Raw genomic sequence first — 23,186 nt, forward strand, 5'->3', positions numbered from 1 at the left:
TTTGTTTATATGGTTGCTTCCCAAGTGTCCTAAATCCAAATCTTCAATAGTTTCTCACTGCCTACACTCCGCTTCCTGAACCACAGCCATGATGGAAATCCGTAAGTTGTATGAAGTGCTTCCGGACCTATTGCTGCTTGCTTCTGTGGACTGGGCACAGGTGCTGTGTGTTCTCTTTAGCTGGCACTTTACCAAGGCTCTAATACTCCATCAGGGTTTCAATAAAAACACGACCATAAACAAATCACAATTCCTCATCTCTAACATTCAAGTCCAGAAAAAACAAAGCAAAACAAAAAAAACCTCAAGTCCAAACTTTTAATCACTATTTAAGATCTTTTGCTTGGCCAGTGTGGCTCAGTGGTTCATCATCAACCCATGAACCAAGAGGTCACTAGTTCATTCCCAGTCAGGGCACATGTCACAGTTGCTGGCTCAATCCCCACTGGGGGGCATGCAGCAGGCAGCCAGCCAATCAATGTTCCTCTTTCATTAATGTTTCTCTCTCCATCCCTCACACACCCTTCCTCTAAAATAAGTAAAGATGTATTTTTTAAAAAAGACCCTTCTAGATTTATTCAACTGAATCTCCAATTAATGCTGATTTCTTACTTCTGGCCACCTACTACCTGCCCCAATAAAACACATCTTCTATGTTTACTTCAGAATTTTGTATGTTCAAGTCACCTTAAAGTCTCAAAGGGTATTTTAAATAGGGGAATGGAAGGAGAAAGACATGACACTTTCTTCAAATAATGTAATATTCCACATTTGAAAAGTTTCCTGAAAACTTTTATTGTAATCAAAAAGTGACATAACGGGGTTGTAATGAATTCAGCAAATCATTCTGCTGATATTTTAGAACTGATATCAGCTTTTGCCAGGCAATTAAAAAATTCAAATGTGAAAATTTCACAGTACAGTAAACTCCACCCCAACTAATTAATGGTGGTTAAAAATAATAGGTCCTAGCAAAACCTCTCATGTTACATGGTCACAACTCACAATTCTGTACAAAAGTTCGTGTTATAAAGCTCTGATGTAAAAATCAAATAATCAAGCAGCAATATTTTAAGTGCAGCACAGGGTCTTCCGTATCATTATTTACAAGGCTTGAATCTCTTTACATTATAACAAAATTTAATACAGATGACTTAGTAATTAAGTCAATTTTTAAAATCTGTCCTTCTACACAGTGACAGATTTCACTTTTTGGTCATCTTTCTCCTTCTCCTTCTCCTTTTCCTTCTCCTTCTCTTTATCTTTGCTCTTCTTTGATTTCTTTTTCTTGTGTTTGTGTTTCTGGCTTTTTTCCAATTCTGCTTCAGGGCCTGCATGTTTCTTATGCTTCTTATGTTTTTTATGTTTCTTGTGCTTTTTCTTTTCCTTCTTTTTCTTCTTCTTCTTGCTGTCCTGACTTTCTGCCGAGCTGGCACTGCTACTGTGGCTTCGAGTTTGGCTTCCAGAAGGGCTGTGACTTCTACTTGGACTAACACTGGGACTGCTCTGACTCTGGCTCCTGGTGACACCTATCTGGGTGACTGCTGCTGTGTCCGGGCTCTCTTTTACTTTCTCTATGACTTTCTCTTTCAATTCCTTAGGAATTTTCCCGGAAGTATCTTCCTCTTTTATTACTGATGCATTGCTTTCACTGTCACTTTCATTATAATCTGGTTCAAAAGCAGCTTCATCAGTTTCTCTAGTTAAGTCGGAGCAAAGTCGAGAGGAGTGACTTAACTGGGGTTTAGGCTTGGTAGCACTCTTATCAATTTGCCCAGCAACCTGCTCTTTTTCAGTCTGTGGGTCTGGTGGATTAAGTATATACAGTAATTTATTGCCACTTGACTCTTTACTGTTCCTTGTTTCTAACATATGCTTCTCACGATCCTTACAAGGATTTTTATCTACGGATTTTGTCTCTTCACTTAAGCGTTTAGTATCAGAAGTGGCTTTATGATCATGAGGTTTTTTGTCTCTTGAGGGGCTAGAATTACTTTTTTTAGAATCTCCTGTTCCTTTTTTAGGCAAATCTCTCTCCTCCCTTGGCTTAGTTTTCTGTCCAGATGCAGAATCTTTGCTCCGAGAAGGAGAGTCTTTTCTTCTTGTTAATTCATTCCGTTCATCTCTACGTTTGGAACTTGAATATTCTCTGCTGTCATAGTCCATTTTTTTGTCTCTACTGGGAGAAAAGTCTCTCTTTGAGGAACCTCTAGTGGAATCATGCTTATCTGAAGTTCTAGTCTCTTTGGAAGATTGAGACAAACTTTTAAAATTACCTTGTTCATTGAGACGGTCCAAATTACTATCTTTCTCTGGCTGAGTGCTGCTCTTCCTCTTTTCAGGATTTTCCTTCTCCAACACTGAATGATCTCTCTCTTTGGTTTTCCCTTTTTCACCAGATGCAGAGTTTTTCGAACCTTTGATCTCATGTTGTATGATTTCATGGCTCACTTCCTTGGTGAGTTTTGGAAGTTTCTCTGCTGGCTCGCTCTCTTTTTCAGTATACTTGACTGTATTTGCTGGTTTAGTGCTAACATTTTTTATAACACTGGCAGGTTTTCCTACACTTGACACAGGCTGTGTGGCTTTAACATCTTCTTCCTCAGATTCAAAGTCATCTTTATCCCATTTGGACTGAGGGACCTGAATCATAATAATGACATCTTCAGCAGGAGCTGTGTTATCGTTATTATATTCTTCCATAGTTTTGATGACAGTTCGCTTTGTATCTGTTTTTTCTTCAGATTTTCTCACAGGACTGCCTCCAGTTGAACTTGTACTAAAAAGAAATAAAATATTTTCAATTAATGAAGAATTTACTTTTATTAAAACACTGATAAATATAAAAAGGCTAATCCATGATGTTTCTCTGCCCTGTTTCACGTGGCTCAGTTGTTTGGGCATTGTCCCATGCACCAAAAGATTGTTGATTCAATTTCCAGTCAGGGTACATACCCTGGTTGCAGGCTCAATCCATGGTGCGGGGTATGTGTGTGTGTGTATGTGTGTGCGTGCGTGCACATGCACGCAGGAGGTAGCCAATTAATGTTTTGCTCTCACATTGATGTCTCTCTCTCTCCCTCCCTCCCTCCCTTTCTCTCTCTAAAAAAAAAAAAAATCAATGAAAATATTAAAAAACCACACGTTTAACTTCCAAAAGGAATAAGTCTACTCTAACAAAGATATAAATTGTTTAAGCACATGTCTGCATAAACACAATGACTCACCCCAAAACTGACTGACTTAAAAGCTTATCTTTAAAGTAAACCAGCCCAACCCCCAATATCAAAACGCATTCTTAATTAACATATTCCACTTTTAAAGAAAATTCTCTCCCAAAACAAACACCCACCCACCCATATCAAATACCTGGTATAGTCCACAAGAGTAGAGCTGGATCCTTCAGTTCCAGTTACTTTTCGTCTGACCTTTCCTTTGACTTTTTCTTGTTTAACTTTGCTAGATGATGACTCCAATTTTTCAGAGGTTTCTTTTGTATTAGATATATTTTCTGTACTTCCAATTTTTTTACCAGTTTCTCTGTTGAGCTTAATCTTTTTGGCTGGGGCTGTTGATGATGAAGTTTTGTCCTTTTCAGGGGTCCTATCCATCTTTTCAATATCAGGTTCCATTTTGCGTTTTGGCGATGGCTTCACTATTTCAGTTACTTCGAGTTTAGAGGCTTTCATTGAAGATGATTCAAAGTCTTTCTCTACACCTTTCTCTTCAGTTTTTCTTTTTCTTTTTTCTCCTTTGCTGTCAAGAGGCTTACTTTTCTCAGTAGGCTTCTTGGCCTTGTCTTCCTTACTAGTTAGTTTTTCTGATTTGACGTCTTTGGAATAATCTTTCTTCACTTTTTCCTCTCTGATAGGTTTTGTCTCTTGGTGTTCTTTTGCTGACTTAGAGTGAGCTTTTCTGGGGGTGCCGATGGCCTTCTCATCTTTTTGAGAGGAAGATGATGACTTAGCACTGTCAGTCTTTGGAGTCTCCTCTTTGGCTTTTTTAGGTGGAGGTTCAGATCGAGGAGATTTTTCACGCTCTCCCTCTAGCTTTTCTTGGGATCCCTTAGCAGGTTTTACATTTTCTTTTTTGGACACAGAAGATCCATCATTTTTTCGTTTGGTCTTATCTCCTTTTGCTTTTGGCTTATCTTTTTCTCTCCTGTCTTTTTCAGACACTGATTTAAAAGTGATGGATTCTGCATCCATTGGTTCATCTCTAACTGGTGTAGCATCATCTCTACTCGGAAGAACAAATAATGAGTCTGTTTTATTTTCCTCACCACTTGTAGGTTCTCTTGATTTTCCAGAAGGTTCTAACAACTCTGTGTTTAGAAGGCCTTCGCTTCCTTCCGCCTTCGATGTTCCTTATGTTTACTTCCTTTACCATCTCCTGCAGCACTGTCGCTCTCCTTCTCTTCTGACTTTGTACTGTCCTTCCTATTGTGGCTGTCTCTTGTTGAAAGCTTTTCTGGAGAGTTGCTACCACCTATGTTTCGACTTCTACGACTTTGTCCACCCGAGTAAACTTCTCTGCGGCCCCTTGTAAGGGGAGAATTCCTGATATGAGGCGGTGAAAAGCTCTCTGGGGGAAAGTTATCTCCATTTGCTGATGCTCGAGGCTGTGCTCCAGCAGCATAACCTCTGTGGTATCTGTCATACCACTCTCTGTATTTTCTCTCCCACTCTCGATAATGCTCGTTTTCAAAGGGGTCTCTAAAGTCAACACTCCTGCCATAGTAAGCTTTTCTGTCATATGGTGGTGGAACTTCTCTGTATCTATTAAAATATTCACGTCCTGTTTCCCCTTGTGGTACAGTACGTTTATTTGGAGACTGTCCCCTAAATGCTTGAGGGGACCTTGGTCGCGAAGGACATCGTCTATATAGTGGTGACCTTGACCTAGATCGATGATATCCATGAGATCTAGACCTTGGGCGGTAATTTCGACTCTTGCCTCTGCCCCTTCTGGGGTATGGAGGTGATCGCGAATAGGAACGAGAGTGTGAGCGGCTAAATGATCGAGAATAAGAACGTGACCGCGTTGAACCAGATCTTGATTTAGAGTAAGTATAAGAACTTCTGGAGTATGAGGAACCACTATAGGGAGATTTAGACCTAAAAACAAAAACAAAACAACAGTTGGACAGTTGAGAAATATATACAAAGTAAAACACAGACTCTCAGATTCTAGCATGCTTCTCCTTAGGGTTCTATCTTTATATCAAATTTCCTCTTGGATGATTAAAGAGGCACAGTGGCCTTTATTGGAATGGAATAAAATACACTATGCAAAGGTCAGATCAATCACTTGTTACAAAACAAAAGTGAAACCTTAACAATTAGAGTGAAGTGCATTAATGTACTGTGAGTTATATGAGCTAATAAACTTAACATTTAAAAAAATGCCAATTATGTTTAAATTTTACTTCCTATTTGCTCATTTAAATATGAGCAATATCTTTATCCTATGTTGGCCAATATAATCTAGCTTTAAAAGAAACTGCATTTCAAATGTAAGCTTAAAAAATAAGTCTTTTAAACAAACTTCCAGGGAATTTTTATAGTAATTCAGTTTTTCTATCAATAAAGCAACTTGTATTCTATCATACATCACCATAATTACACAGGTTAATGTTCCAGCAAGAAGCTGTAGCCTTAAGTAACAGTGTCCTCAGATATGTGCTTTGGCTATTCCCCTATTTCTTTCCTTCCACAAACATTTCCCAATTATTTCACATTATAAATAAAGTTCGAGGGACAAGGGTACTTTAATCCCCATAACTGCTAGTTCTACACAATAGAATTGACATTGAGACATTATTTCAATAAAAGGATATTGGGAAATAAGCTACGTCTCCATTTCTATATATCTAGACCGAATCAGAAAAACTCCGTAAGTGCAGTGTTATTTATATCCATAGCTAATCCCTGGATAGGCAAAGTCCCATTTGTAATTCTGTTGTGAAGGCTTGCAAAACACTAACCTGGAAAATGAGCGCCTACGCTCCTTTTGAATCTTTTTGTATTCCATCAATTCCTTAGCAAAATCATTTGTAAACTCATCTAGCTTGGACTTTTTCTTTTCCCTAGTAAAATAAAGTTAAAGAGTGAAAGTTAACAAAAACCATTTAAGAAAACTAACAAGACAAATGTAATTAGACCATGAATGAAATGAATGAAATTGCCATTAGTTTTCCACTTTAAAACTACAGATAACTAGGAATCCCTGAGGAAGTTGCTTGTATGGCTTTGGTTCGATTTCTACGTGATTTTTCTTGTACTAACTGGAAACAATGGAAAATGTTTCCATAGAAACCTGCTTAAGGTTACATCAGAAAATGAAAGTGTATAATTTCAAATGAACACACTTACTCTCCTTTTAGCCGTCGCTGCTCTCTATAGAATTCTTCCCCGGGCCCAACTGGTGCTTGTGTTGTTGGGATGGTATTTGAATGAGCAGTCTGCACTCCTGATGATCCCCAAGGCGTTGACAAATTGGCTGGCGCTGGAGAGAACCCGGGGGGAGGGACGCTATACCCAGCAGGTGGTGGCTGGCCAGGAGGAAACTGAGGAGAAAACTGTGGTGGAGGAACACCTGGAGGGAGAGGCAGTGTATGTGGAGGAGGTGGGTACAGAGGAGGGGGCGGAACAGGCACAAAAACTGGAGCTGTTGGTAGTGATGGGCCTTGAGTTCTCTGTGATCTTTCGCTGTGGTGTCGTCCACGGTTTATACTTCTGGAGAAATAAAAATTCCAAGATGTTATTCCTTCAAACTAAAATCATCTGAGATAAGTAAGTTTGTCTTTTCTATCCATAATTATTTTCAAACTTATAAACAATGGATTAGAATAAGAACACTGATATCACTTATATGTACCATCATTTACATATAAAAATAATTATAAAGGCTACCTAGGGACTGAGATGATGTAAGTATACGGGGCCTTCTCTATACAGCCAAGGTATACTTAAAAGTTTCTTTTGTAAAGTTCAGATTTATTATCACCGTACAACTATCTCATTAGTTCCTAATTTTTCCTTTAAAGGAACTAGCTGACAGGTTACTATTTCTGTAATAAAGGCACTTAGTTCTCCCCAAAATGTCTTCCCAGACCCAAAGTTTAAAAGGAGGAAAAACACTTCGTATAATTTTTGAGGGAAGAAGTGGGTAAAGACCCTTCAAAGTACAATAAATTACTAGTTTTAACATTTGTAATGAATACTTGAAAATTACACTGCTTTCTCTCAAAGATTTAGGTCAAAATAACAGTGATGGCCAAAGTTTCTGATTTGTGCCTCATCAAAGAAATAATGGCTTCTTTAAAAGTGTGGGGTTCTTGCCCTGGCTAGAGTGTCATTCATGCAATGAAGGGTTTCGGGTTTGATTCCCAGTCAGGGCACATACCCAGGTTGCGGGTTTGATCTCTGGTTGGGGCACTTGCGTGAGGCAACCGATCGATGTTTCTCTTTCTCTCTCTCTCTTCTTCTCTCTCTAAAATCAATGAAAAACATATCCTCAGGTAAGAATTAAAAAATAATGATAATAAAATAGTGGATTTCTTTCTGTTAAACTAAAGATTCTTTAAATTATAGCTCACTAATATAAAGTAGTAGCAGGAGGGGTGCTTAGATTTTAAGCCTCTTTTCAGAGTCTGATTTAGTAAATATTATCTTCCATTAATGTGATCTATAAGGAAGTATTAGTTTACTTTCAGAAACTTATCAATTCTTAATGGAGCACTAGAAAATACAGTAAAACGTCTATATAACGGACTAATTTGGGTGAGGGGTTGTCCATTAAAGCTGAAAGTCCATTATATAGTAAAAATAAAGTAGGTTTTTTGAATGTGTATGACAAGAAAACTGACAAATTAGTTTACCTGTTTAAACTTATGTAGACATGTCTGTGTAATTAAAATTAAGTATGCATAAAAGTTTAATTTCACAGAAAAGTCTTTAAATTTATACTGAATAGGTCTAGCAAATGTGTTCATTCACCAGTTACCAAGAATAAACAAATGCACATGCCTGGGGCATGGCTTAGCATGTGAGAACATGGGCTGGCATGTGTGAAAACTGCTGCAAAAAGTCACACCACATGATAACAGAAACAACTGCTTCAGGCAATGCAGTGTGGTCATGTGCTAATCACTTGTAGAACATTATTTATAAGCAGTGACTCTTGGATTTAAAAAGGTAGATTTGTAATTGTAGATATGTAATATTTATTTATGTTGGCAAAATTACTAGTGTTTTTTTCTAACAAATGGCCTATTCGATAAAATTTGTTAAAAATTACAGTGAATTAGTAACAAAAATGACCTGTTAATCTAATTATAAGCAAATCTTGGTTAAAAGCATTTAAAAATTAACAGGGTATTAATCTTTATATATGATATACAAACAGGAAATTTTGTCTGTTAAGTCCAGGTCCACAAAATCACCTTTACTAATCCTGTCATAAAGTTAACTTGGAGAACCCTTTACCCTGGTGGTGTGTGAGTATGACTTATTTACTTGTAAGATTAGTACAGCTTGTTCCTGTGCAGGGCACAAGCTCCTAATAACATTCTCCTGGTCTCTTCTTCCTCGAGAGAAGAGAGAAGAAGAGAGGAGAGAAGAAGAGAGGAGAGGAGAGAAGAAGAGAGGAGAGAGGAGAGAAGAAGAGAGGAGAGAAGAAGAGAGGAGAGAGGAGAGAGAGAGGGGAGAGGGGAGAGGGGAGAGGGGAGAGGGGAGAGGGGGAGGGGAGAGGGGAGAGGGGAGAGGGGAGAGGGGAGAGGGGAGAGAGGAAAGGAAAAGAAAAGAAAAGAAAAGAAAAGAAAAGAAAAGAAAAGAAAGAAAAGAAAAGAAAAGAAAAGAAAGACTGGGACAATTGGGTCTAGAAGAGAAATAAATACAATGCTTCACACTTGGGAGCTTTGGGCGCTGAGCTGATTAACTGAAATACGCTCTGGGCCTTAATGACTTCCTTCTACCCTCAAAAGAGTACGTAAGCCAACAATCTGCTGTGTGCTGACAGGGAGAAAGCAGTCGACTGATGTTGGGAAGGAGCCTTAAAACCATAATTAAAATACTGACATAATCCATTTTTCTTAGACCTCTTAAGGGCAACTACTGAGGACTAAAGTTAGTGTAAACTGTAACTGTGCTTTAATTTCTCTGTGTTATATTTTTGAGTGTGTCATCAGATTAGTGTTTTTCAAGAATTTTAGCAAGCCTACCTGTAGCAACTCCTCTCTCCCCTCCTAATTTGCTGTGGCGGAGAAACCAGATATCCAAGCTTGTTGGAACTGTATGGAAAGAAAGATAAAATAAGCTTGATTATAACACATTACCTTTTTAGTGTGTATACATTAACTTTACTTTGAAAATGTTTCTTACTCCCTGTTCCCAACTCTTACACGTTCCAGATAGAGAAGATATGAGCAAGCATAACATTTACTTTAACTAATTTTTCTGATGAATGTGTTTAACAATAATGACACCTCAATATAGACTATTTTCTGTAATATTATATTCAATTAGCATTCTATAAGTTAGTCTGTGAACTCATTGTTACAGAAAAGGAACAAAGCCCTTACCTGCCAGGCAATGTGTAGGCATTTTATATGCTGAGGTAGGCAGTACCAATCAACTTCTATAGGTAAGGAAATAGGCTGAGAGGTGTCCCACTGCCCACTGTCATGTCGCTAGTATATGGAAGAGTTGGGATTCAAACCCGGTCTACCTGTCTGCAAAGCCCACATTTTCCCTAATATGTTCCATTAGTCTCTTATTTAAATATTTTATAAAAGATATTTGGTTTATCTTTCAAACAACAACAAAATAATCAAAATTTTAGAATATAAGCCAGTTTATACATATATGTAAGCCTGTTAATATAAATTATATAAACAGAAATGATTGTATATATAGAAAGATAAATAAATCTACCGATTTTTAATATGCTATAAGATCAAAATTCATTGTATTTCAGGGTAGAAAACCATATAAATATTAATATGCAGTAAAATGACACTAACACAGACTATTCAAAATGAGAAATTTTGTGTTGTGTGGGCTTTCATCTCAGTATGTATTTATTTATTCAAATTTTGAACATCCAAATTAAGAACAGGAAGAAGTTTAATCGGTTAGGATAAGTGAGTCAGTATTTAAACTATTCTTTCAAGTTATTCTTATCTATTCATTAATTAAGGTCCTGTCAATATCACCATTTGTTAAGACATAAAAATAAAAGGAATTTATAAGATTTTAAATTTTAAAAAAGAATTACTTATTCTTTTAAAAAAGAATTCTTCATAATTTTGAATTTGTGATATTTTACATAAAAACCATGGTAACATGACATATAAGAGTTAGCAAAAGACATTCATCAATACAATGTCTAGATCAGGGATCCTCAAACTTTTTAAACAGGGGGCCAGTTCACTGTCCCTCAGACATTGGAGGGCCGGACTATAGTTTAAAAAAAAACTATGAACAAATTCCTATGCACACTGCACATATCTTATTTTGAAGTAAAAAAACAAAACGGGAACAAATACAATATTTGTATTTGCATGTGGCCCGCGGGCCGTAGTTTGAGGACCCCTGGTCTAGATTATAGTTTCCATTATCTAGCTCAAAGCAATCAGCTGAAGATTATTTTAAACATATACTTACTGCTCCCAACCTGGTCGACCACCACCTGGACGAGCAGCATTTATTCTTACTGGACCTTGGAAGCAAAAATAAACAAGAACAGTAAGTAAATATTTTATTGTGTTTAGAAAAAGTTATAGGAAAAACGTTCAAACCAGAATGATTTTACTCACCAGTTGTAGGGATCAACTGTCCATGCAATAATGACTGTCCAAGCAAAGATGGGGTTCCAAGCACAGGCACCGGGTAACCTTTCTCCTCCACAAGGGCAGTCATTGCTATTAAAGAGGTTCCCTTTGAATGTTCTGAGGCAAGGGCTGCAGCTGGCAATATTTTATGATCGGAATCCCTAAAAAACAATAATTTACAATACACTAAAAAGTTATCAGACATGGAGGATTAAGAGTAAAAGTTACAACTGTGTTTTCATCCTCTGCACTAAGATGAGTTAAATCAAAGATGATGAAAACTTCTGAGGAAGGTGAGAGACTGGACTTTTAGAGTCCTTCACATACAAGTGAAAAGTAGAAAGAAGAAACCTCAAGAAGCACCATCAAGGATTTATGATGGCTGTGATAGAAATCAGTTAAGTTATAACAATAAAGCTTGAAAAAAAAGCAGCTCAAAGTGTGGGACACACACACACACACAATACAGAATCAAGATTAAATTCTATTTCTAAATCTGCCAATAAATTAAAGGGGGCAATTTTCAGATAATCCAATGAACTCTGGGCTTTATTCCCACTGTTAATCAAATGAAAGGCTAACCTACCTATCAGTGGGATTTGTTACATATACATGTGAAGGCCCCACACCTGAAGATTTTGCTTCGGCATGCCTGGAACAGGCCCCTGGCATCATTCTATACCCCGGTTGAGGCCTATGCGGGAGGCAACCCGTTGACGGGCTGTTGTTTTTTCCTCTCTCTCCATCAATAAAAACAATAAAATACCAACATATCCTCAGGTGAGGATAAAAAAAAACCACCACCCAACAACTCACAACTGGTTGACCTCTTAAGAATTTATGAACTGCTGGATTACATGGTCAAAGGTCACTTTTATTTCTTAAGCGGAAATATTTAAATAAATCTTCACTACTTTTCTAAGTAATTATGCTCCAAAACAATGATTATTGCTGACCTCTCTACCTCTACCAATGTTTTATGCTCCCTTCCTCTGCCTTCAAAATTGTTCTTAGTTCTGCTCATATCTGTTCATTTCTAATACATTAGTATGACCACAAGTCAAGTCTCACCCCAGTGGACTGCTGAGCTGTTATGGGATACAATTCAACATGTAAAAGGGGGTGTTGGCAACCTGCAGTTTGTTGTTGTTTTTTTTAAAATATACATTTTATTAATTTTTTTACAGAGAGGAAGGGAGAGGGATAGAGAGTTAGAAACATTGATGAGAGAGAGACATTGATCAGCTGCTTCCTGCACACCTCCTACTGGGGATGTGCCCACAACCAAGGTACATGCCCTTGACCGGAATCGAACCGGGGACCCTTGAGTCCGCAGGCCGACGCTCTATCCACTGAGTCAAACCGGTCAGGGCAACCTGCAGTTTTTTACTTTGGGATGTTTAATCATGGCCAATCAACCTCTTCCTCAAATTAAGATTAAGGCATTTCTTACAAGTTGCCCACCTTGCTGAGCACAGTGGTCCACAAGGACATACAAACTGCAGGTCACTACAGCAACCATTGAAACAATATACATAAAAACCACATTACTGTTCTCACTTGTTTCCTAACACTGGGAATCCAGACTTACCGGAAAGGCCCATCTGATTTTTCTGAGTGGACTGATATGGAGACCGTTGCAGTTATATCAGGTACAGGCGCTGGGGTAGATGAATTTCTGGGCACAGCAGGGGCTAAGGAAGACTGACTAGAAGTTAATGAAGATATAGAGGGAGCCGGGTGGCCTGATGAAGACGTCACTGGAGTCATCGGAGGATCTTGCTGTCTTGATATTGGAGATCTCATCAGAGGCTGTAGATTCCGCTGAATGAGGGGTCTCGGAGGCGGTATCGGGGGTGGTGGTGGGGGTAACTGTTTCCGTAGTCTTTTTGTATAACCAGTTTCATTTTTGAAGTTATTAACAGCCTAGACACCAAACATAAAAATGCAGAAAATGTAATGCAGTGTTTACGCAAGTAGTTAAATCAATTAAAAGATTAAAACATTTTTTCATAAAAGTGTTATTATAAAAGGAATAGAAAGACAGCTACCTGTCGCAAGAATTTATTGGCAATTAAAGCATCAGGAGAGACATCATTTTGATGACACGTTGGGCATGTATGGTCCTCTGATTCCAAGAGTGCTGTTCTTATACCTATATATAACATTTTAAATATTAATGCTAGGACTGTCCAGTTACATTATTGTTTTCCAAGCACATTATCACTAATCATTTCTAGTCTCTTGCCTCATAGTACTCTGCTCTAACTTCTTTCTGCCTTAAAAACAGAAATCATGAATTTAAACATTTAAATTTTTGAAAAAAGCATTCTTTCTCAAATACTTTTCTCTTTGTTGAGCTAGTTATTGGAATATTACAGGAAAAATTAGTCTAAAAAAAAAAAACTTTATATGGCTTACTAGGGTTTTATAAGAAACAGAAACATTATTCAGTCAAAGAAACCAGAGACATCTATAGCACATTAAGTAGGAATAACACTGAATTACAGATTCACTGATTATGTTCCAGTGTAATAAAAAAATTCAGTAACAAAGTGGTTTGCTAAATCCAAGACACACTCTGAAAGAAGTCTTAAGTGACCTCCTCTCTTGACTTTAGTCTGCACTACAGAGGCCCCCAAATACAGATTTATAGTTCAAAACTATCTTTAGAAATGAAAAAGGCCAGAGCAGTGAAACTTTCAGATGATACCATTTTTATTTCAGTAAGAAGGGACAAACTTAGGATGAGTGGCAGAAAATAAAAAAGTGCTAATATGAGTATCAGGAAAAAAAGCTCTAAGTAACCACATGACAAAATATTGGTATTTATTTACAGAGAGCGGTTTTAAATCTTACAGAGAGCGGTTCTAAATCACACTCAGGAGTTATCTTTTCACTTAAAGGAAACACTTTCTGGCTTCTTTTTAGCATATGTGAATTGCCAGAATCCCTACGCTTGTGCTATGGGGCCATCAATAAGTAAAATAAGGGTGACTTGAATACAAGAACTGTGATACCATGACAGTAATGTGATAACCAATATAGCTATTAAGGGACTATGTGAGGGAAATGGAGACACTGGACAAAAGGATGGTTCTCGTCTCAGGTGGGACAAAACTGCTCAGCATGAGATTTCATCATGCTATTCAGAACAGTGCACAATTTAAAAATTATGAATTGTTTATTTCTGGAATTTTCCATTTAATATTTTCAAACTGTGGTTGACCCTGGTTAATTGAAACCACAGTGAAACCTTGGGTAAAAGGGAGGCCACGTAAGATATCTTTCACGATCCAGAAAAGGGAATTAGTTACCATTTTAAAGTATCTGCACTGTATACCATTTAAAATGTATAGGAGCCCTAGCTGGTTTGGCTCAGTGGATAGAGTGTCGGCTTGCCGACTGAAGGGTCCCAGGCTCGATTCTGGTCAAGGGCACATGCCCAGGTTGCGGGCTCGATCCCCAGTTGGGGGGCGTGCAGGAGGCAGCTGATCAAGGATTCTCATCACTGGTGGTTCTCTCTCTCTCTCCCCTTCTCCTTTCCTCACTGAAATCAATAAAAAAGTAAAATCAATAAAAACTTATTTAAAATAAAATTAAAGATAAAATGTATAGGAAACAAGAATTCTTCATTTTATAAAACCTCATCACAGCCAGTCACGCCCTGATGAAGGTATTGGTTAATTCAAATAGTAAAAGGACAGAGAGGCTGTTGCTTAGAAAAAGAAAAACGTAGCAGCAAAAGCAGAGTTCTCATTATTAAATGCTCAGTCAATTATCAACATTTCATATCTTATTAAAATTCACAATGTTGCTAAGTGCCTTTCCAAGTAAAACAGCTAAACCTTAAACATGGATTTGAACTGCATGGGTCCACTTATACATGGATCTCCCCCCAATAAATATGTACAGTACTGTAAAAGTATTTCCTTTCTTATGATTTTCTTAATAACATTTTCTTTTCTCTAGCTTACTTTATTATAAGAATACAGAATATAATATATGTAGCATACAAAATATAAAATTAACTATTTTTTGGTAAGGCTTCTAGTCAACAGTAGGCTAGTAACAGTTAAGTTTGGGGGAGTCTAAGTTATACTTGGATTTCTGACTAGGGGTTAACGCCCCTAACCTCCATGTTGCCAAAGGTCAACTGTATACATATTCTAAAATCTATGTCTTCAAAGGCTGAGCATGCCTTACACTCATCACAGTAGCTGTTTCCACAGCAGGGAATGACAACGGCATCAGTCATGATGTCTTTGCAGATGAGACACAGCAACTCATCTGGGATAGGGTCGTCCTCTTCAGAAGATGAAGAAGGCTCCTCTGGTAAGAAAGGTGGCTTTTCTTTCTTCCCAATTGCATATGCTTCTCTGTAAAAGAAGGTTTTAGCATTTTAACACTGTTAAGAAGGAAAAGTATTTCTAAGACATTTACAAGTTCTGCTATATCCATAAAGGGAACTTATAATTCAGTACAATGCCTGATTAGTTGACATGAGTGTAATATCTTCCAAAATAAGGGAGCAATTATTATTCTCCATCTAACCAACAAAAAGACATAAAATCCTCAACAAGTATACAAAAAGAAACAAAGAATGCTATAAAAGTGGCTGAAAGGATCTTAGAATCCATAGCTCTAAGAACTGAGGGCCAGAAGGTAAAGTGACATTCAGTGCCACAAAAGGATTCAAACTTAGACATGGCAATACCCTGATCACATTTTTGTGCCCTACCAGGTTTCCTGGGGGGGGGGAGAGGGGGAACCCCTCCATGGTCTAACAGTCCTCAATACCTGTAAAGGTAATTACTGTGAATGCCACATAATATGGGAAACTAAAATTGGTACAAGGGGAAATATTATGTCACCAACCACACCAATAATTAGTGGCCAGTGGTCTACTTATAATTGGTATTTTAAAAGAGATTTGTCCATTTATAGTCAATTTTTACTTAAATGATTAGAACATGTTACAAAAATTTAAAGTAACACCTGCAGAAATGTTGGATATTAAATGTATTCAAAATAAAAAACAAAACACGCTACTCTCAGACTCATCACCACTGCGTCCAACACCCCCATCTTCTCTGTAATCAGGCAAACTTGTAAAACAGGAATCCCTAGAGAAATTTCCTATCTCGTTAAGGAACAGTGTGTTTATCTCACTGGACAGAGAAGGTACCTGAGGTGTGCTATTTGTGTTGCAGTTGCTCCATAGACATCACCACGATTCCAGAAATAAGTGTCAATTTGCTTATGCCCCACTGTTCCCAATTTGTGAAAGAGGAGTCTCCCACTGCCCGAGAGAGAAAAGAAAAGAAAAAAAAAAAAAAGAAGAGAGGATAGAAAAAGAAACAGAAGAATCTGAGTTGCTTATTAGTGGTGTTAATGGAGAGGGTGAAAGTTTTAATTAAAATATTTGGGCTCCCATTTTCCCCAGCATTTGCTGCGTGTTTGACATAAATGAGTTTTCTGTATTTCACCATTCAAAAGCAATGAATTATTAACTCTGGTTCACAGGTGATGCTCATTTTTCCAACACAAATATTTAAAATACTTTATTTCTATATTTTATTAAGATGAAGCGGTCTGCTCTTAAATTGTGTCTGTAAAAATAATTTCAACCTAAAATTGTTTGGAAGCATGTATGGAATGTCTGAATTACAAACAGCGTAACAAGTTACTCTAAGATGAACCACAAAAATACAAGATGGTAACCGATAAAAAACAGATGGGTGTGAAGTTAAGAAAGTGAGCAGGGTTGGGAATTTTCTTATCTGTGAACTAAAACATTTACTGAAGTACCTACTCAAAAACACTAAATCTTTTCGATACCATTCTATGGAACAGCCATTTTCATTGTCCTCCCCGGCTCACTACACTACTTTCAACAATACAGCAAGAAGCTGAGGAACAACTGTGTTCTTACATAAAATACTTTTGTATGTCATTGAGAACAGGGACATCTTATTTTCTAAATTGAGGTCTGTCAAGGTAACTTCACGATCTCCTGGAGGACCTGTTATAAATGCAGCAGCGGTGGCAGTGGCACGTGAATGCCTAGACCACTCAACATAGAGATTCCTATGCACTATGAAGTTGTTCTCTAAAACAACATTTAATATTGTGTTGTGTGAGTTCACAGCTGTTGAGAGTGACAAAAAGGTAATTAGAAGCATTAGTAAGAGCTCATGAAAGGGAACTTACTAGTTGAACTATTTCCCTAGGTTTTCATGTCTATCCATTTCATTAAAAATTAGCTCACAAAATTAAATTTGAAAACGCATTAAAAATGAGCATTAAGGTATAGCTTATTGTGCTAGAGATGGCCTGAACTAATGGTTTACAAAATAAACCGTACTTTAGAATCTTAAGACTCACACAGATCCCTCAGTGTTTCACTTCTTGTCACTTACATTTACCTTGACATATTGCAGAACTTTTATTCTTAAGCCTCGTTTCTCAAAACTATTAAGATATCTGTCTTGTTAACTTAAAAAATGCAAGTAGCATGTGAGTTTATGTGGCAGTAAGTATGTGAATGAGGAGGAAAGCAGGGAATGACAGAAAAAGAAAAAAATTAGAAGACTACAAGGGAAGTGGCACTCTGGTAACAGAATGTGCTTTAAATGGAGCCGACTGCAGCTTCTCATTCCTAACACAGAAGTGGCCAAGTTCCAAGCTCAAGGCAAACAGAACACTCTACCTGGACTGACTGCAGTCCCCACAGGCCATATTTAATCTGAATACTCACGCATCTATAGTTGGTATTGCGTATTTTCCAGTGTTGGTGAGCATTGCACCTTTCATGTTAGGATCTTTCACTTCCATCATGAAACTTCTGGGAATTCCAGTGCTCTTTTTAATCCTAGGACCAGATTCGAAGTTCTTATCCTTTTCAGAGACGAAAGATGAGGAGGGAGAGAAATTTAACATTAGCTAACATGTAGTGTTTACTAACTATATATATTATTTACACATGATTTCACTTAATCCTCACAACAGCCATCCACAGGCAAAAAGTAACAGGCTTGGAGAAATCAGGTAACTCGCCCAAGCTCACCCAGCTATTAAGTGGCTGAGCCAGTATTTGAAGCCTGACAATTTGGCTTTGACCACAGAGGCTGTGGTCATTTGCCCTTGTACCATAGAAAGCAGTATTTACCAAGAAAAAAAAAAAGGCTAATAAATAACTGTAAGAAAAATAAGCTGAACTATGTTTTGTACTTTGGACTTACCCCATTTGTTGGGCAATTCTTAATATAATGGCCAGGTTTACCACAGCGGAAACAGGTATAAGATGGAGGTGGTGGACCTAGAGGTTTCTTCATGTAACTGAAAGGGAGAAAAAAATTACATGTAAACAAAATCTTAAAAAAAAATAAAGCCTCTGATTGGGGGAGAAATCCACCCCGAAGTCCCTAGTAGTATACAGTACTTATGAACTTACTTGATTGGGTCGTATTCATGGCCAGATTGCGACATCATTGCTTTAATTTTATCTTCTTCAGAAGCATTGGCTTCAGCCAGATTGGCAGTCTGTTTAACAGGTAATTATTTGACACACACATTAGAAACACATTTAAGACCACACAGCCAAAGACAACACCACTCATCCTGTAAAGAGCAGTATCTAATCTTGCATAAAAACAGCTATTTACACATATAACCCAGAAGAGGCACCGGGAGTTCCTCAGGTGTTTGAGTGTCTGCGGGATTGGAGAAAGTCGTTCTGGGGGCACTCAAACCTTAGACCCTGTTTATACCTTGTGTTAAGATTTGCACACTACTCCTCTTAAGAGTTAAAAGCAGATTAAGTTTAGAAAGAAACACTTGATGTTTTCCAACCTTAAAAATAATTCAAGTGTCGTAGCACTAAGACTATAGTACTTTGTACTTACAACTGGGAGGTGGGATTGGGGGTAGAATAACTGAACACATTAAAAATCAGAAGGCTCTTTAGGGAGTGGTGCCAATTTCAAATTAAGAACAAAGCAAAGCACATGCAATAAGCATTCATAATTTTAAATCCAACTCTCCAAATTTTTATGAACTTCATCTTTAAGGTATATACAAGTGTAGATACAAGCAGGGTCTAAGGGAGTGAGTCCTAATAGCTTGAATCTTCAGGCATCTAGCACTCATATCAGTCATTCATTGGGTTTTTATCTTTACATTCATTCACAAAACAAGCAACCAGTTTTAACATTTTATTGTAATTTTGTATACAAAGAATGCTTAACATTAACAGAGCTTAGAACAGCAACATTTACAGAAAACTTGATTACATGTTGAACAACTAATTTGTTTGAACCCAAACATTAATTTACAAATAGTTAAAAAAAAATTCCCCAAACCTCCAAAACTCCCCAACTGCTTCCCACAGAGAAACACTGGTAGGAATAGACCCAAATTCGAATATGGTCCTTACAGCACATAAGGATTAAAACAGTAACCTATAAACTGCTAATGATGTTAAGTCTATGATAAACTACTTTGTATTAGAAAATTAGGAGGACAGTTTTAGCCCACTTTATGCTCTAGAGTTATCAATTTTAATGTTTAGTTTTCCCAGAAAAGGAACTAGGACATTTTTTTTGGGGGGGGGGGGGGGGGAGGGGTACATTCTAAGGGAAAAGGACACAACCTATAACAAAACCAAGGTATAAGATGGAGGTGGTGGACCTAGAGGGATAGCACCAATGGAAAACCCATCAACTCATTAATCGTGGTTGCTAAATTTGGCTTTATATTTCTGATAGTAGGAAAAAAAAAAAAGATGTTTTGAAAACTTCCTTTTTGGCCCTCAAAAATCTGTCTATTCTGTAATAATTGCCTTTTTAAAAAAAGGCATGATTTGCAAGCTAAATCTATTGTTTTTAAAAGTAATCCATTACTAGTGCTTTCCAAAATAAAAAGTACACACTGTTGAGCAGAAAATGTAAGCAATCTTATAGCAAAACATGGCATATACAATGATTTCAGGAGGTAACATTTTGCCCCTCTGTCAAACATACACATTGGTATATTCCTGCAAACAGCTGTATACATCACAATTCATGTAGTCTGTGTTCAAACAAATTAGGTTGTTTAAAACTTTTTCTAATGCAGACAGACTACAAGTCTATAGTATAAAGAAGCAATTGTATCACATTTAATATATTGACCTTCATGGGTTCAATTCAAATATTCAAGAAAGAACCATGCAATTGTCCGTGTAAAGGAAAGCTTCTATTTGGCTGCTTAAATAAAGTCCACATAATTTACAGCCAAAACCAAGGAATTCCTCCAGAACTTTCTTAGTTTCCAATGTACAATTAAAAACAAAATATATGAGGGGGGGAAAGTATGAGTAGCTTCATTGTGTTTCTTCTGTCTTGAAGATGAAAATACTCCAACATTGTGCTGAGGCTGACAAAGTACTCCCCCTATCTTCTCAAAACCACACTACTCTTTACAGGATAGTAATAATACATACAATATTTTTACAAAAATCTCCTCCCCCAACCCCTCCAAAAAATTGTTCCACATAAAAATACGATGTTAGAAAAAGATTAATATTTTCAAGAATATATGTATATATACCTTTGTAAGCTGGGCCAGAGAAATAGATGCAGAAGAGTCATCAATCTGTTCACAAAAAATTAAACACACATTCAAGTTCCACACTGCAAACATCTAAAAGTGATCAGTTAGTTCCTACTGCCACTTAATGTTTAAATATTGGGCATTTCCTTAGAAGTATTCTAAAGAATGTTATTTTCTAAAAAGTGTTTTAAAGCTGAAAGTGTAGCTCACCCCTCCTTTCCCTATGTATTTCACACACAGTAACAAAGGCTAACAGCTGAGGGGGGCTAAATCACAATGGGAAAACGGGGTAAGGAAAAGTGTATCATATAGGCACTCTATGCAGCCAGGTGACTAAATGCTAGGTAGAGTCCAGTGTCTGTCAGTGGTCTCTAAATTTGATGATGCTCAAGACAATGGACACTAGGAGAGCAAGAAATCTAACTTTCCTGGAATGTCATTATGTAAATTGTAAAACAAGCAGTTCTTTAAAGGCTCAGATAATCTTGAGTAAAACAACTCCCACTAATTGTGACTTTTGATCTTTTTTTAAGCATACACTCCTCAATCTAAGGAAGTTTAGTCTCCCATATGGAGAGTAACAAGTAACTTCTTGACAAAGAAAACACAACTTTATCAGGGCAAAAATGTTACGCTAAACAGAAGGGCCCCGAGGCAAGGGCAAACAGAGCTGGTCCGTGTGAGGATGATTTTAATATGTGAAGAAAAGAAAACTAATCAAATGGAGCAAGTATTAGAAATGAAAGATATAAGGGGGCTTTTTAAAAAAAAGTGTTTTCAAATGTGACTTTCTCAAATTTTTCATTATTTGGTTCCCTGACATGATTTTAATATCAGCTTTTAAAAAGTATATATGTATGTGCATATATGTACACGCACACACACTTATCTTTAGCACATAATTGTGAAGATATAATTTTCCTGCAGGTGTACCCAAATGAAAGCATTATCTTTCTATGTACTTAGGAACTTGTTATAATTCTCTCATGCATTATTGGTTATAACTCTAGCTTAAAATGGAGAGAATGTAACAAGATGTCTGAATCAAAGAAGAAAACAAAAGTTAGTTTGATGGCTATTATTACTGAGATGCTTAAATAAAGGTTCATAGCTCTATACTGAGGGACTCTAAAGAGTTCATAATGCATGAATCCCACATTCCTAATACTCAACCATATAATCCACCATTGGGTCCTCACAACTGTCCAGCTCTTAAAATTTAGTTTCCTAATAGAACTAATCTCAAGGGGCAAGTTAAAAAAATTTTTTGAGAGAATTTACGATATCCATTTTTAGCCAGAATAAATTAACCTCGTCAAATCTGTTTTAAAGAGGGTTACATTTTACATCAACCAGGAACTGTTTGAATTTAAATAACAAGAACTGAATAAACTACTGTCACCCATCATCTATATACTGTATTATGCTTCTAACCAATGAAACAAATAGCCTTTAAAACAGTCCTTTACTACCTCGAATATGATACTGATCATTTCCTTAGAAAGAAAGTAAATCAGTTATGTTAACTCTCTTACTGCTGGAACTGAAAAACTAACGTTTTTGTTCATCCCACTCTAACACTTAAAATATAACGTCTTTTTTGTTCTTATGCCAGGCTTTCTTGTCCTCCTTTTTAGCTTTCTGCCAACTTGTTATTAGTACTGGATATTTATTGGGTTGAAAGTGGTTTCAGATATTCAATGGCATCTAAGTAACTTTTTTCCACCAAATAATCACCATAGCACCTAAATATTTTATAATCCACAAGGAAGTCAAATGTACCACAAATTTAGAAGGGTATCTAATTGTTTTCTACATATAGCAAGGTAAGAAAAACTGAAAACTTGCTGACAAGGAATGGTTTAAAAATGACTAGAAATTTGTATGTTCTAAACATCAATAAATACAGTAACTCTCAGACTATTGATAAAAACAAATTCTGCCACATTAAAAAAAAAGTCTTCAAAACAACTGCTTGATGCATACTGTGGACATCATTAAGACACCTCCCCACATCTAATTTGTGGTCTTGCTTCTGGGAGCAAGAATCTAAAATCTTTAATGACAAATACACTTACTTGAAATTAAAGGATCCTACACAATGTAATTCTGATGTTCAGTTAGTAGGAAGAAGACCCAGTTTTGGAGTCTCAACATGGAAGGACAACTAAGTAAAGAAAGCTGAAGAGTACAGACAGATATAGCCAGTCATCTTTGATTAGAGATGGCCAAGTTACCAAAATGTACATACATTCACTTCTACTAATCAGAATGTAAAAACCTGGTTTAGTGATTTTTATCTTACTTGGTTTTTGGAACAATACATGTGATTCTTAAGTCTCTTAAGATGGGAACAAATTATACTTGTTGAAGCTCTTCTCTCATCCTAAACGTCAGCAAATGTACCCCAAGCAAATAAATGACGGGGATATTGTTATCTAATGTCTCCATTTCAGAAAATTCTACTTAAAAATTAAAGCCACTTTTAAAGTACTAAAAACAAAAAGAAAGAGAAACCTAAATAAGCATAAAATAAACTGCTTCTTATAAGTGTAATACAGACATGCCAGGGAACACACAAGGCTAAAAGAATGTTAACTTTATTTATGAACATGTGATTTGTGTTTATACACATGCTAATAAACAAAAAGGAAATAACTGTTTTCAAGAAATAAAACTTCATCTGAATTAGTTTAAATACTATATAAAATGTACTTTATACAAATGTGTTACATTAACTACTACAGTCACCAGGATA

The 23,186-nt window shown here is 36.8% G+C and overlaps 1 protein-coding gene across 1 annotated transcript in view; it reads right to left on the minus strand.

The window, feature by feature from the left end:
* Nucleotides 1–770: 770 nt before the first annotated feature.
* Nucleotides 771–23,186, minus strand: part of RBBP6 (RB binding protein 6, ubiquitin ligase) — a 31,314-nt gene continuing 8,898 nt past the window's right edge. Inside the window, 15 exon segments of the mRNA XM_036310733.1 lie at nt 771–2,779; nt 3,370–4,348; nt 4,351–5,117; nt 5,987–6,088; nt 6,375–6,737; nt 9,224–9,292; nt 10,668–10,722; nt 10,820–10,995; nt 12,426–12,760; nt 12,886–12,989; nt 15,041–15,213; nt 17,595–17,734; nt 18,079–18,175; nt 18,291–18,379; nt 20,426–20,470. Of these exon segments, the coding sequence (XP_036166626.1) occupies nt 1,189–2,779; nt 3,370–4,348; nt 4,351–5,117; nt 5,987–6,088; nt 6,375–6,737; nt 9,224–9,292; nt 10,668–10,722; nt 10,820–10,995; nt 12,426–12,760; nt 12,886–12,989; nt 15,041–15,213; nt 17,595–17,734; nt 18,079–18,175; nt 18,291–18,379; nt 20,426–20,470 (5,085 nt within the window). The 3' untranslated portion in view covers nt 771–1,188.

Source organism: Myotis myotis, unplaced genomic scaffold (genome assembly GCF_014108235.1).
Source record: "Myotis myotis isolate mMyoMyo1 unplaced genomic scaffold, mMyoMyo1.p scaffold_m19_p_5, whole genome shotgun sequence".
Classification (NCBI taxonomy): Eukaryota; Metazoa; Chordata; class Mammalia; order Chiroptera; family Vespertilionidae; genus Myotis; species Myotis myotis.